A 16,237-nucleotide genomic window follows, 5' to 3' on the forward strand; every position below is an offset into this window, starting at 1 on the left:
CTAAGGCATAAAGGGGCAATTCCTCAAGTTACCACCCTGGATTTCAGAATCCATAATATTAATCCTGGGGATTGGGTGATGATCAAGTCATGGAGAGATCAGCCTCTAACTCCTCAGTGGGAAGGTCCCTTTCAGGTACTGCTCACCACCGAATCGACTGTGCGAACTGCAGAGTGGGGATGGACTCATGCCAACAGAGTCAAAGGCCCAGTAGAAGAACCCAAAGACTGGACTGTAACATCCAGGCTGGATGAAACAAGATTGACTGTCAAGCAGAGACTGATAGACAACCAGAAGAAAACACCAAGATGCCCAAAAAGTAGAGTCAAGCTTCCACCAACCATCTCAAGAACTGTCTTCCTGATTTAGTGGGTGAGAATTACCAGCATCTGTTGAGGAGAAGTACACAAGAGACTGTAAAAGGCAATGGGGCAGCATCCTTAAGAAGTAAGACAAGGAATAGAGGGCAAGATCGGGTTGCCCCCTTTGTTTGCTACCAAGAAGGCTCCATAGCCCTGCTGTGGGTAGCAACCCTGTTGGCATGCTAAGGTGGGGACAAAAGGCCATACCAGACCTCTGTTATTCCTCAGTTGCCTTTTAATTCAACAAGGACTGGAGGGGAGGACCAAGTTGGCCTCTGTGCTCACCCCTAAGATACACTGACTATGGGTAGCAGCCACATAGGCATGGTAGATGGGAGTCAAAGCCATACTGGACCTCTGTGATGCCCTTTTGTCCATTCCAAATAAGTGTGTCTAAGGAAAACCTGAGATATTTTTCTGCTGTTCCCAAAGTCCTTGCCCACATCAAGAGATGCTGGTATGACTCATTCAAGAGAGAGAGAAATTTTTTTACTTAATTGTTTGAGCAAAATTACTTAGAGAAAAAGAAAAGGGGGATTTGTTACAGATGAGTAATCCTATGGTTGACTCTCACAATTAATGAGTGAATACTGAATATATGTTAAGAGAAGTTTTGTAGATGTATAGTTATCCTTCCCCTCACCCTTGCATTGTTATCACAGGATGGCCTCAGTAGTCAGGGCATTTGGGAGGGTTGGCTTGTTACTATGGCAGCACCTGACCTCCAATCAAGGTGTAAGACAGTGATCTCCACCACTGGACAGAGAAGAAGGAGTCGATTGACAAGATTTTGGGAGGGGCTAGAGGTATAAAAGACAGAGCAGCCATTTTGTAGATGAGCACATGGTGACTGAATTCTCTGCTCCCGGCACTGTATTCTTTTCTTTATTCAGTTTTCTGTTGTATTTTGAAAAGGTCTTAATAAAATATTTAAATTTTTGAAAGTGAAAATCGTTTCTAACATGGGGTTGAGTATTGTGAGGCAAGGTTGTCCATACTGCGTCAGCTCCAAGTTACAACTTCTCCGACCTGGCCAGACCTCCTTAGGAGAGACCCTGGATCAATAGCAATCACAGAATGCTGAAATCACATCTTATGTAAGAAGAACAGCAATAAAGGCACTCTTTATTATAGGAATACATATTTCTTAGAGGCTCATTGAAATATTTCTCCATAACTGTAAAAGGAAATCTTCCTAATGAACTGCTCAAGACCAGAGGGAAATCAAGGCACAGCTATGGTTTGTCAGGATTTGCTTGATCCTCATGAGTTTCACCGTGCATTAGGAGTTGAGCCCTGGAACCTCAAAGCCTGAGGGGCGATTGCACAAATCTTTCCAGGAGTCAAAGTCAGAAGAAAACCCGGAAGTGTATTGAGGCATGAATGGGTCCCTACTGAGGTCAATCCCCAACACAGGCTCGTCATGGACTCCTTGGAGGAGAGAATTGGAGGCCAGGATGGCACAAAATCCTCTCAGAGACTCACTGTGGAAAGTAAAACCAAAGTACCTTAAAAAAACCTTGAGTATCTCAAAGCATTATTGAGCCCCACTGAGTGACAATACAGAGCTCTCAAGGGAATAATTAAAGGAGATAATTGGGGCCATAATTGCACAAAGTTCTAACAAAATTGTTATCAAAAGGGAAACACCAAGTAACTTAAAATAACTGAAGTACCTGGAAGCATTAATGAGCCCCACTGAGTGCTGTTACAGACAAAGCCTCTCCAGGGACTAATTACAGCAGATAATTGCAGGCCAGGATTGCACAAATCTCTCAGAGACTCCAAGGCAAAAGCCAAACCCAAAGTCGTTTGAAAAACCTGCAGTCCCTGGAAGCATGAAGGAGCCCCCAGGGCCATTCCTGAGCAAGGCTCCCCAGGGACTCCTTCAAGCAGATCCTTGAGGCCACTGGGATGTGGGCTAGGGGGGGGATGCTGAGGGCAGGACAAGGGGCTGACAGTGCCCAGCCTGCCTGGGGCTGTGCCAGGAGGCCCCAGGGCCCCAGGACAAGGTGTCTCCTCCCAGCCCTTGGTGGCACAGACCCTGCTGCTGTGCCCCAGGGCACCAAGACTTGGCTTCTCTTTGTCCCCACATGTCATCACAGCCTCCAGTTCTCTGCTCTGCCTGGGGCCTGGGGACACTTTCTCAGTCGTGTCCCTCTCTGGGACCCATTAAAAGTCCAAGAAACTTTGGAGTTGGATTCTGACTTGGAGTTCTGGAGAGGTTTCTTCAGCTCCCTCTCAGGGACTGATGTTCAGGGCCTGAGCACAAAGCCCCAGAGGCTCATTAAATTCCTTGTGCTGTGTCTGTGCTGCAAAGCTGGGCTGGGCTCCTGGCCCAGAGGCAGCTCCTGGTAACCAAGAAGAGCTTCAAAAGCACATTGCTCTTGATGAGCAGCTCTTCTGCCAGCCCAGCACGGCTGGGGCACTGCCTGCAGCCAGCCCGGGCACAGCACAGAGGCACAGAGAGCTTCAATCAGTCAGGACTGGGATTGTGCTGAGAAGTGCCTGGGGCAGAATCACTGCCAGCCCTTGGCACGGGAACCTCTGGCTGCAGGACAATGCAGCTGCAGCTCCTGGAGTGATCTCCTAAAGCAGGAACATCCCAATGCCTACAGACTCTGTGAGTACAACTCTGAGTAGTTCTGGCGTGCGGGAGGAAATGCTCATGAAACTGTGACATGCTGAGGGGTTCTGGTCAGTCATAGAATATTTCCAAGGCAAAGGTTTTTATAAAAATGAGGAAATTTCAAAAGATTTTGAATTCAGTTTCTGATAATTGGCGAATTGCAGGGAAGGGGATAAAAATCTTAAAGGTTGATTATAATTAATAATTATGAATTTTGACAAGGGCCTGAGACATCCAAAATGTTCCTTTTAGTGATCAATAGGTTCACAGGAAATCCCTAATGTGCTTTCAGCCACTCTGCCCATGGACAGCACCAGCATCCCCTTTGCTGAAGCCATCAGGCTCAGTCTGAGCTGTCCTTTCTCCAAGCTGCAAACAGAACCTGCTCCCAACTAGTGCCCTGCAAACAGGCAGTGTTCTGTCAGGCCAAGGAGAGTGCACAGAGATTTGGGGTTTGTCAGTACTGGCAGGGAGAGATCAGGCAGAGGGAAAGCCCTGCAGGAGGGAAATCTCCAGGAAGCAGAGAGAAGATTGGGCAATGAGAAATAACAAAACCCAGCAATGCTGTGGCAGGGAGAGTTTAGAGATGTCCATAGGATCCCCTCCAGTGCAGCCCCTCCCTCTGAACAAGCCCCCTCCCTTCCTGTGCCCCACCCAAGCCTCTGCCCTCAGGGCCGGGGCTCCAAGGCGTGCAGCCCCTCCTGTGCAGGCAGAGCTGCAGCAGAGCTGTGGGGCAGCTCTGCAGCCCCGGGCCCAGTTCCCTCTGCAGAGCACAGGGCTGGGAGCAGCTGCCCGGCCCTGGGGGCTCTGGCAGGGGGCACAGCTGGCTCAGGGTGGTGCTGTCCCCAGTGCCAGCCCTGGGCAATGCTGTCAGTGCAGCCAGGAAAGGAGCTGCATCTCTCTTCACCCAATGCCAGCATAAGGACACTTGGAAGTCTCTCTGAGATTTCAGTCCAAGCTGGGAGCTTCAATCCAGGGTGCAAATCTGTCCTAGGGCTTTTCAGATTTATATGATTTATGGGGAAAGGCAGAGGTGTTGTGACAATGAAAATGTTGCTGGGTTGGTAAAGTGAGCAACATGAGTCCTTGGCTACAAATGTGGAGCTGGGCTGGGTGGATCCATCTGCTCTCAGCAGTACCTGGGTATTTTTAAGAGAAACATGCTAGTGTGAACATCCTCCATTTGAGAAAAGTCAAAGCCCAGAGAAATTCTAAACAGAATAAAGTGACAGACCATCTCCCGTCACTCTCCACTCATCCTCTAGCTTCATGGAACTCACTCTGTTCTACCAGAGGGCAGAAGAAAATCTGAGGGTTTCTGATATCCAAGAATTCCAGGAGAGACATGGTGGTAGATTAAAAAGAAAAGCTAAGAACTCTTAAACACAAAAGCACGTCTATGTATGTTAGAGAGGATGGTATATGGTATATGGGAAATGGCTTTGATTTTGGTTACAGGTATCTCCTCTAACACTTCATTGTGCTTTCTCCATGAACAGGTCCCCATGTGCAGCCACAGCAAATGTCCAACAGCAGCTCCATCAGCCATTTCCTCCTGCTGGCATTGGCAGACACGCGGCAGCTGCAGCTCCTGCACTTCTGCCTCTTGCTGGGCATCTCCCTGGCTGCCCTCCTGGGCAACGGCCTCATCATCAGCGCTGTAGCCTGCGGCCACCACCTGCGCACGCCCATGTTCTTCTTCCTGCTCAACCTGGCCCTCAGCGACCTGGGCTCCATCTGCACCACTGTCCCCAAAGCCATGCACAATTCCCTCTGGGACACCAGGAGCATCTCCTACACTGGATGTGCTGCTCAAGTCTTTCTGGTTTTCTTCTTTCTTGGATCAGAGTTTTATCTCCTGACCATCATGTGCTACGACCGCTACGTGTCCATCTGCAAACCCCTGCACTACGGGACCCTCCTGGGCAGCAGAGCTTGTGCCCACATGGCAGCAGCTGCCTGGGCCAGTGCCTTTCTCAATGCTCTGCTGCACACAGCCAATACATTTTCCCTGCCCCTGTGCCGTGGCAATGCCCTGGGCCAGTTCTTCTGTGAAATACCCCACATCCTCAAGCTCTCCTGCTCAAAATCCTACCTCAGGGAACTTAGGCTTCTTGTGGTTACTAGCAGTTTATCATTTGGTTGTTTTGTGTTCATTGTTTTCTCCTATGTGCAGATCATGAGGGCTGTGCTAAGGATCCCCTCTGAGCAGGGACGGCACAAAGCCTTTTCCACCTGCCTCCCTCACCTGGCTGTGGTCTCCCTGTTTCTCAGCACTGGCTCTTTAGCCTACATGAAACCCCCCTCCATTTCCTCCCTATCCCTGGATCTGGCCCTTTCAGTTCTGTACTCGGTGGTGCCTCCAGCCCTGAACCCCCTCATCTACAGCCTGAGAAACCAGGAGCTCAAGGCTGCAGTGTGGAGACTGATGACTGGATGGTTTCAGAAACATTAAACAGCTGGCCAATCTCCAGAAATCACTTGCTATAAAAGTCATCTTTGATACTTTTTGTAGCTTTGGTTGTGGGGTTTTTTCCTTTGTTTTAGTTTTCTCATAATGTCTATGGAGAAATGTCATTTTTGGCGCCTTCTCTCATTTTGTTTCTTTCCACCCTCCCTGTGCCCACAGAGTGTGTCTATGAAGGGCTGTGCTCTTGGTGGCTTTAAAGGAACTAAAGGATCTCCCAGCAAAGTTTTCTGCAGAGATGCCCTTTTGTTGCCTTCTGTGGAGCTGCAGCAGCAATGTCTGTCTGCAGAGTTGGGGCCAGAGCAGTGCTGGCACAGCAACTCTGCTCCTGCTGGCCACACCATTCCTGATCCAGGCCAGGAGCCATTGGCCTTCTTGGCCACCTGGGCACACTGCTGGCTCATGTCCAGCCTGCTGTCCATCAGTCCCTGTAGGTCCCTTTCTGCCTGGCTGCTGTCCAGCCACTCTGTCCCCAGCCTGTAGTGCTGCAGGGGTTGTTGTGGCCAAAGTGCAGGACCCGGCACTTGGACTTGTTAAATCTCACCTTTTTGGATTTGGGCCCTGGATCTAGCCTGTCCATGGCCCTGTGCACAGCTGTCCTACCCTCCAGCAGATCAACACTCATACCCAGCTTGGTGACATCTGCAAAGATGTCCTTGGTTCCATGGGGCCCCTCAGTGTCATAATGGCTCTTTGGTCACACCAGGCCCAGCACTGTCACACTGGTCTCCTTGGATCCATGAGACCATGCAGAGCAACAATGGTCTCCTTGGTTCCATAGGGCTTCACAGTGTCACAACTTTCTCATTGGTGCTGCAGTTTCATAATGACCCCTTGATTCCATGGGGCCCCAGGGTGTGACAATGGCCCCATGGTTGCATGAGGTCCCACACTGTCACCATGGGCTTTGTGGTTCCACATATCTCCTCAGTGACACAATGGATTAAATTTAAGTGATTTTACATGTAAGTTCTGTTGATTTGAAAATCTGTTAAGCTTAAGTACTGTTAAAGTCTGTTAAACTTAAGTTCTGCTAAGTTAAAGTTCTGTTGAGTTTAATTTCTGTTAAGTTTAAGTGAAGATAAGTTTAAGTGATGTTAAGTTCTGTTAAGTTTAAATAGTTTAAGTTTGTGTTTTAAGCCTAAGTGCTATTAAGTTTAAGTGATGTTAGATAGATTTATGCTTTTATACTAGGCGTTTATTTTATGACTTGTGTGCAAGGTGTTGTTGTGAACATCAGAGAAACTCTAGTTAAAAGAGACAATCAGAAGCATTTGTGAGTAAAGCCGTTCCGGTTTTAAGTATATCTGCTGTTTAAGAATAGAAAGCAAACTTACCAATCGACACAGATGAAACCTGCACACCTGTTGCTCCCTTGGCTTATTTTTGTAAGTTGCATTAGCACATCTGAGTTTTATTTGAGCCTTGTAGCAGCATAGAATCTTTTTGTATCTGTCGTATAGCATATGCTATAAATAGTGATAGCCTTTTGGGTTTGTCTCCCTGGCTTAGATCCCTTGTAAAGAGAAACCTTGCTAGTTAAGAATACTGCTTGTAATGTAATTGTTTTTAGAATTGCTTATTCTTGTACTGCAAAGAGTATGACACAGTTAGCCCATCAAACCTTGCTTATGCAACAAGAAAACAGGGGAATTGTGGAGAAATGGCTATATGACAGAGGTCACGTAGACATTCGCTTGTTAGCTGACCAGGAGCTGGGAAATTGCCGAACACAGCTAGTTTGAGTTTTGCACCTGCAAGATAGCGTGTCCTTGGGCCTAGCTGGGTATGATAACAAGTAGACAGAGAGAAATGGGAAATAAAGAATGTAGGCCCAAAGGAATGAAGAAGAGTTGATGGTATAGTTTAACCGATAGATCGCTTGGCTTACAGAATATTCATAAGCTTATTATTTGCTGTATAAGTGTCTGATGCTCTCTTCAATAAACGGAACTTGCTTATCACTCATATTGAGTGTCCGAGTCTCCCCTCCCCGACAAATGGCTCATCCCCGACAAAGGCCTAATTCTTCAACAGACTGCTAACTTACAGAATATGCATGAGCTTATTACTTGTTGTGTATAAAAGTTTGATGCTCTATTCAATAAACGGAGCTTGCTAAACACTCATATTGAGAGTCTCAAGCCTTCCCTGCACCAAGACAAATAGCCTGCTGCAACAGTCTCCCAATGGTCTCCTTGGTTTTTCAGTGCGAAAATGGTGAAACCCCTTGGTTACACGAGGCTCTGCAGTGTCACAATGGCCTCTGTGGTTCCACAAGGACCCAGAGTGTCACGGTGCACTCCCTGGGTCCATTTGAACCCACAGCACCACAATGGACCCCTGGTTCTGTAGGGCTGCACGGTGTCACCATGGTCCTCTTAGTTCCACAAGACCCTGAAATGTCACAATGGCCCCAGAGTGTCCCAATCATCACAGAATGACAGAATCAAATAGGTTGGAAAAGAGCTTTGGGATCATCAAGTCCAACCATTGCCCTAATATGGCCTTGTCACCCAGACCATGCCACTGAGTGCCACTGGAGAGGGACAGTGACTCTGCCACCTCCCCCCTGGTCAGCCCATTCCAGTGCCCACTCATCCTTTCTGTGAAGAACTTCTTCCTATTGTCCAGCGTAACCCTCCCCTGGTGCATCTTAAGGCTGTGTCTTCTTGTCCTGCCCTCCAGCAGATCCACACTCACACCCAGCTTGGTGACATCTGCAATTTGTGAATGGTGGACTGAATCCCCTCAGCCAGATCATCAGTGAAGATATTAAACAGGACTGGGCCCAACACAGATCCCTGGGGGACACCACCAGTGCCTGGGCACCAGGTGGGTGCAGCACCATCCCCACCACTCTCTGGGCCCAGCCTCCAGCCAGCTCTTAAATCTCCCAGCGAGGAGGGAACCTGCCCAAGCCATGGGCTGCAGCTTTTCCAGGGAACGCTGTCAGAGACAGTGTCAAAGGCTCTGCTGGAGTCCAGGTACACAACATCCACAGCCTTTCATGCATCCACAGGTGGATCACCTGGCCATAAAAGGAGACCACAGTGGTCAGGCAAAACCTGCCACCCCTAAATCCACGCTGGCTGGCTCTGATCCCTCGGCCATCCTGTGGGTGCCCTGTGATGGCACTCAAGGTGATCTGTTCCATAACCTTGCCGGGCACCCAGGTCAGGCTGACAGGCCTGGTGTTCCCCAGCTCCTCCTTCCAGCCCTTCTCGGGGATGGGCTCACACTGGCACCTCCAGTCCTCTGGGAGCTCCCTGCTGAGGCAGGACTGATGGTAAATGATAGAGAGCAGCTTGGGGAGCTCATCCACCAGCTCCCTCATCCCCCTAGGATGGATCCCATCCGACCCCATACACAGATGAGCACCTGAGTGTCTCAGCAGGTCAGCAACTGCCTCCTCCTGGATTACAGGGGGGGGCTGTTCTGCTCCCTGTGCCCATCTATCAGTTCAGGAGAACACTTGTCCTGAGGACAACCTGTCCTAATATTGAAAATTGAGAGAAACAAGATGTTAAGTAGCTCAGCCTTTTGTTTATCTCTAGTTACTATATTTTCCACGGCATCCAATAAAGAGGAGAGGTTCTCCTTATCCCATGTTTTGCTATTAATTTGTTTTATAGAAACATTTTCTATTCTTTTTCACAGAAAAAATAATGTTAATCTCTAAGTGATCTTTCACCTCTTGACTTTTCTTTCTGCATAACCAAAAAACATCCTTAAACACTTCCTAAGTTGCTTGGCCCTCTGTCCAAAATTTATGCATCCTCTTTTTTCCCCTGAGTTCCCACAAAAGCTCCACAGGCAGCCAGGCCAGTTGTTTTTCTCACTAGCTCATCTTTTGCCGCACTGGGACAGGCTGCTCCTTCCCCCTTAAGATTAGTTTCTTGAAATGTGTCCATCCTTCCTGGACCCCTTTGTTTTTAAAGGCTGTTTCCCTTCAAAAAATCAGTACCTGATTTGGTACTCCCCAAATCTACATCCTAAACAGGCCAAAGTCTGCCCTTCCTAATTCCAGTGTAGAAGTTTTGTTGCTGCCCCTCCTTCTTTCACAGAATATAGAAAACTTGATTATTTCATGGTCACTGTGCCCCAGGCAGCATCCGAGCCCCACATCTGCCACCAGCCCTTCTCTGTTTGTGAACAGCAGGAAACAGAGCTTTCCTTGGCAGTGGGAGTGTTACCAAAAATTCAGTAAAACAGAAAACTCCTTAACACCAATGCAGCATTAAAAAGCAGCATTCTTTATTCAGCTGGATGCACGGGGGAGAGATCCTCCCAAAGCCGTGCATGCTGAGTACAGAAGAGTTTCTGTTTATATTCTGTATTTTGCGCACATATGCATTGATTGCCCTGGACTAAACATACATATGATAATCATTTCCCCAAAATCATTAAAATATTTCCCATCCACTTTTACCCATGCGTTCTTAAGTCCTGGAGGTCTCTCTGGTGTCCCTGGTGGTCGTGGACCCAGATGTTCCAGGGGGCCTGGCTGAGCTGGCAGGACACTGAGGCTGGTGAATTTCAGTTCCCCTTCTCACACAATGGACATTGTGTGCTTTCCATAGGCCTGGGGTTTGGAGAACAAGCTCCAGGTGTCAGCTCACCTGGTGTAGACAATTTATCATCTGGAAACATGAGGTCACAGAGTGGGCTATGACATCACAGAGTGCATTATGTGAGGTCATTGAGCAGCTATGACATCATATACTGCCTCTGTGACATAACAGAGCCAGCTGTGACATCACAGGACAGAGGTCTGACATCACAGAGAAGACTGTGATATCACAGCACAGACTATGACATCACAGATTGTGGTGTGACATCATAGACCAGCTGTGTGACATTGAGAATGGTCTGTGACATCACAGAGTAGGGTGTGACATCGCAGAGGGGCTGTGTGACATCCCAGCAGGGCTGTGTCAGGTCACTGGGTTGGTCACTCTGCCCCAGCTCCCCCTCACAGTTTCTCCCAACAACTCCAATGCTGTCCATGCCCAGCAGGGTCCCTGTCCCCCGGGATCCCCCCGGCCCACCTGGAGCCACAGCCTCCACCAAAGGATGTTCCACAGGATCCACCCCAGAGCCTGACATGTGGACAAGGGGCCAGGGCTGTGTGACCAGGACATCAAGGACGGGGATTATCCAGGTCCCTGTGGCCTGGTTTGGGTTCCCCAGGGCAGGAAAGATGTCTGGCAGCTGGAGCAGGGTCTGGGAAGGGCCTCCAAGGTGGGGCTGGAGCCCCTGGGCTGTGAGCAGAGGCTGAGGGAGCTGGGCTGGTGCAGCCTGGAGCAGGGAAGGCTGAGGGGCTCCTCATGCCAGCCTGGCAGTGCCAGCGAGGAGGGGATGGAGAACACAGAGCCAGGCTCTTCACTGGGGGACTGGTGGGAGAGAAAAGCCAATGGGTGGAAGGGGAAAGAGGGGAGATCAGCCAGGACAGGAGGAGTTGAAATGAATCAGGCTGCTTTCAGAATTTCCTCAACACCAAGAGCAGCCTCACCTCCCTTCTCCATCCACCACTGACAGCTTTGCAAATCAGGAATTGTTTAAGCTGTTCTGCCCCCACTCCAGGATGAGCACCCAGATACCAGAACTGAATTGTGTTTATATCTACCACAGAATCAGGTTTGTCTGAAAGTAATTGTAGTATGGAAATCACTTGTGGATGGAGGAAATCATCAGACACTGCTGGGACATTGCACATAGCTCAGGGAAGAGTGAGATTGTTATTAAATTGTGTCTTGTTCAGCTATGGTCTGTTGGCCATGGAGAGAAACTTTCTGTGACTCTGAGTCTCACCAGTTCCTGACTCCCAAAGGACACAAACTTGATGAGTTGTGGTTCCCACTCCAGTGGTGGCACTTGCACCTCCCTCCATATTCAGAGCAGAGCTCCCTTGTCCCACAAAGTCCCTGGCAAAGGAGGGATGAAGGAAACAGGACAGGCTGTGGGGATCAGGGGCAGGGCAAATTCAGGGAGGAGAATGACTTTTGCATTAAATGGAGCTGTGTCTTCCCTTGGCTTTGTTGGCTGACATTAAATGAACATCCCTCTGTGTCTCAGGCAGCTCTTTCTCCAAGGAAAGCAGGTGGGAGCTGGAGCCAAGGAGCTGAAAGCTGCAGGTGCAGCCTGGGCTGGAGGGAGCTCAGATTTGCACAAGGCTGCTCTGAGTGCCAGAGCTTGGATGGGGGAAATGGTGGGGTGGGGGTAGGGACAGAGTCTGATTGATTGTCAGCCATGGAGGGTCTTGATTTTCATATCTATTCAAACTGCATGAGGAGGCACTTGGATTCGTTGTCAGTTGGAGATTGCACATATCAATAAATTAACAGGAAAACAAAACTAAACAGGACCAAAAAAAAATCTTTTCTGGCTGTCTTTTTAAATATCATGTATTCACTTTAATACATTACTCAGATCTACTTAAACAAAAAGGATTTGAAAATTAAAATCAAATTATTCCCTGAGGCTTGGCTTGTTCAGGTGTTCTGAATGTTAATGAGTCCTGGGACACTGAATTCCTGCACTGGAGAGCTGAAGGCTGAACAAGCCCCTGGAGCAGGAAAATTCAGCAGCAGCCTCCAAGTTGCTGAGGATGTCAGCAGCCCCCACTGAGGCCATCCCTGCCCAGAGACCGTGGGGGAATGGGCAGTCAAGGAGAGCGTCCCTGGGGCTGGGGCAGCACAACTCAGAGGCACCAGCAGCTCCAGCTGGGAAATGGAGTGTGGAATGTGGCTGGGAAAGCCCTGCCTGGGCTGGGCCAAGCAGGACACACAAGCCCTGACTCCCATCCCCCAAACAATTCTTTCAAGGTGACATTTAAAGGAATTACAATTGTTTGTGTCCTCTGAGTTGGACTCCCTGGATAATACCAACAAGAGATCCTCAGGTGCTCAAAACAACCAAACAGCCTTTACTGGCAACTTTAGAAATTCAGTGAAACTTCGGCAAAATGTTTATGACAACATTGTAGTGGTTTTGGTTTGTTAACTTATGATTTTTCTAATTGTGAGATTTCCTAATTAATGTATTGATGAGTGTGGTGGGTTTTATAGTCAGGTAATTATTTATGTATTAATTTTTTTGTGAGATTGGAATATGAGGTAAAGTATGTCGAAAAATTTAGAAGGGTATAAAGGAAAATTTTATTAAAAATAAATTTAAAAGAGAAAGGACTAATACCTCACCTGCCAGTAACTTGTGGTGGAAGTTGTGGTTGGGTTGTGTTAGGATTGGTTTTATGGTTTGTTTTTGGGTTTTTCTGTGTTTAATTTTAGTTGCAGAGTTATTTTGGATGGGTTGCAGGTTGTATAGGTTTGAATGGTGTTGGGGGAAGGGGACTTGATGGTAAGTTTTAATAGGTGTGGCCAACTTTGTTCTGGTTACAGTTTTGTAGAAAGTTTTGTTTTCCTGTTTAGTAGTTTTTTGTGTTTGGTTTGGTCAGAATGGGGCCAGTGCTGGGGGGGAAGGGGGGGGGGAGCAGCCTGGGGGGGTGGGGGAAAGGGGCTCAGCCCACAGCAGGGTTGCTAGGTTTGGTTTGGTTTGGTTTGGTTTGGTTTGGTTTGGTTTGGTTGGGTTTAGATGGGGGCTGGGGCCAGGGCCTGCTGCTTCATTGTTGACTGGAAAAGAAAGAGGATGTTCCTGAGTTTTTTGTCTTTAACATATGTGTTTCACAGAAATGTGTTCAGTATCTTAGTGGTTTAACAGATTGTCAGTTACACAAAAAGTTTTGTACGACCTTTTAAAATTCTTCTAATGTCAAACTACAACAGACATTCAATCAACAAAAAACACTTCTCAGAGCATTGACTTGGCCCATTCGACTTCACAAACTCTAAGCCTGTTCAATTTAATGTAAATCAAAATTTGCAGGAGCACAGAAACAGAAGACACAGAAAGAGAGAAAGACAGAAATGATACAGAGAGGCACACACACAGTTACCAACTCCTGCATTTAAGCACTGTTCAGATGGAAATTCCAAGAGGAGGTAGGGTCAAGATGTGTGCTTGCCTTGTGGTCAGCCTTAAACACCCCTTGGTCTCCCTGGGCCCTTCCCCCAGGTGGACTTGGGCTCATTTGGTCCCTCTGGAGCTGGGCTGGGGGCTGCAGAGGTGGCTGTGGAGCATTGCCTGTGCTGTGCCAGGGACAACAGCCTGCAGGGACAGAGGCACAGGGCAGGGACACCGTGGGACAGCCGGGGCTGCACAGGGCACAGGGATGGGCAGCAGCTGCGAGACAGCCCTGCCAGAGCCAACATGGGCAGCACTTTGGCCATGGCTGCTGGGCCTGGGCCTGAGGCCATGAGGGGACAAGTGACCCTTGCAGGCCTGGAGCCTCATTGCCTCCTCGTCCCTGCTCAGCAGCCTGGCAGGGGCCGCCCCATGCTCCTGCCCTTGCCATTGCACATCCCCACATGCCAGTGCCCATCCCGGCAAGAACCCTGAGCAAGGAGGGAGGGACAGCATCTGCCTGGCCAGGGGCTGGGGCTCAGGCCTTGGCCCTTTGCATTCCTGACACACATCCGGTATGCTCAGCACAGAGTCACCTTTGCCTTGGTTGTCCCCAGCTGTCATCACTGCCCCCAGTGTTCTGCACTCCCTGGAACCTGGGGACAATTTCTCAGTTGTGGCCCTGAGCGGGATGTCTTCAAAGTGCAATAAACTTTAGCATTTTGATGAAACTGAGTTCTTGAGTGTTTTGTGACATCACTGAGGGAGTTGCGACATCACAGAGCTGGCTGTGACATCACAGGGTAGGATGTGAGGCCATAGAGCAGACTCTGCCATAAAAAAGCATGAATCTGTGGCATCAGAGATTGGTTTGTGACATAATCAGTGGCTGTGTAACATCATAGAGCAGGCTGTGACCTCACAGAACAGACTGCGACATCACAAAAAAGACAGTGACATCCCATGGTGACTTTATGACATCACAGTGTCTTCTGTGACATCACAGAGATGGCTGTATCACATCACAGGGTGACATCTCAGATGACTGTGTGTGCAGAAATGGCTACATGACAGGGGTCACACAGACATTCGCTTGTTAGCCGACCAGGGAGTGGAAAAGTACCGAACACAGCTAGTTTGAGCTTTTGCACCTGCAAGATAGCATGTCCTTAGGCCTGGCTGAGTATGATAACAAGTAGACAGAGAGACGTGGGAAAAGGGAATGTAGGTCTGAAAGAATGAGGAAGAGTTAGTGGTATAGCTTAACCAATGGGTTGCTTGGCTTGCAGAATATTCATGAAGCTTATTACTTGTGTGTATAAAAGTTGGATGATTTTGCTAAATAAACGGAGCTTCCTGATCTTATATTGAGTGTCCAAGTCTTCCTGCACCTGACAGTTTCCATGGCAACCACGACCAGCCCCCTGTTGCTATGGTCAGTTTCCATGGCAGCCATCACCAGCCCCGTGTTGCTATGGTCAGTTTCCATGGCAGCTCCATGGAGACCCCATGCCAGGGGTGGTTGCCATGGACACCAGCTCAGGCCTGCAGCCAGAGCCCGTTGCCATGGCAACCATTGGCAGCCCCATCCCCAGGCTCATGGGATCCCAGAACCACAGAATTGGCTGAGCTGGGAGGGACCCATCAGGATCCTCCAGTCCAACTGCTGGCCCTGCCCAGGACACCCCAACAATGCCAGCCTGGGCCTGGCAGCGCTGTCCAAACGCTGCTGGAGCTCAGAGAGCCCTGGAGCTGGGACCCTTCCCTGGGGAGCCTGGGCAGGGCCCCAGCAGCCTCTGGGCAAAAACCTTTTCCTGACATCCAACCTGAGCCTGCCCCGACTCAGCTGCAGCCGTTCCCTCCACTCCTGTCCCTGGGCACCAGAGGGAAGAGGTTCCCACAGCCCCAGCCAGGGACTTGCTCCCAAGGCTGCTGCCATGGCCACCAGGGCTGGCACCAGCTGGCATGCTCAGTTTCCATGGGCCAGGGTTCAGGAATAGGATTGTCCAATTTCCTGATCCCGCTAAAACTGTGCTGCCCTTGCTGCCCTCCCACCTCTTGTGGAAAGAACAAAAGGCAAAGATCCCAGGTTGGGATAAGAACAATTTATTTGGAACAGCAACGAGATAAGAAACAAATGGATCAGAAACGATATTGATAATAAAATTGTTTACAAGGAAAACTTAAACACAACTCACTGGGTCTGCCTGGCCACAATTTCCCCTGTCTGGAAAGGACATCCTTCTCCTCAGGAAGAGAGAAAGAGAGAGTCCCTTTCCTGCCTCTGGCAATGAACTGAGGCGGGAGTGAATGTAATGACAAGGCCGTGGCCGGACCCTCATGTTCTTCAATCCCACATCACGTCATTGCCTGGGGCAGGAAAAGGGACAGGTGTCTTCCCAGACTGAATCACAAGGAACATGGACCACCAGGGCTCTTCACAATGTGAGACTTCCAATGGGGGATGAAGCTGGAACTGGGCATAAAGCTCCCCCTGCAGTTGGAGCATTTGCAGGGCTTTCCTTACCAGTGCCTCCGCTGGTGTCTGGTCAAGTGAGAGCTCTGGGTGAAGCTCATCCCACACTGGGGACACTCGTAGGGGCTCTCCCTGGTGTGGTTGCGCCGGTGGATGATGAGGGTGAAGTTTTGCTTGAAGCTCTTCCTGCAGTTGGGACAGCGGAAGGGCCGCTCATCCGTGTGAATCCGCTGGTGCTGGAGGAGATTGGAGCTGGTCTGAAACCTCTTCCCACACTCAGGACACGTGTAGGGCCTCTCCCCAGTGTGGATGCGTTGGTGGGTGATGAGGGCAGAGCA

General features: G+C 49.3%; 1 protein-coding gene across 1 annotated transcript; it reads left to right on the forward strand.

The window, feature by feature from the left end:
* Window positions 1-1,785: 1,785 nt before the first annotated feature.
* Window positions 1,786-5,419, forward strand: LOC131567062 (olfactory receptor 14C36-like; the record flags this gene model as incomplete). The annotated part of the gene is made up of 2 exons (XM_058818532.1): window positions 1,786-1,855; window positions 4,491-5,419. Coding segments are annotated over exons 1-2 (999 nt in total), but the record flags the coding sequence as incomplete, so codon positions are not given.
* Window positions 5,420-16,237: the final 10,818 nt, after the last annotated feature.

The sequence above is a fragment of the Ammospiza caudacuta genome, chromosome 22 (genome assembly GCF_027887145.1).
Source record: "Ammospiza caudacuta isolate bAmmCau1 chromosome 22, bAmmCau1.pri, whole genome shotgun sequence".
NCBI classification, from domain to species: Eukaryota; Metazoa; Chordata; class Aves; order Passeriformes; family Passerellidae; genus Ammospiza; species Ammospiza caudacuta.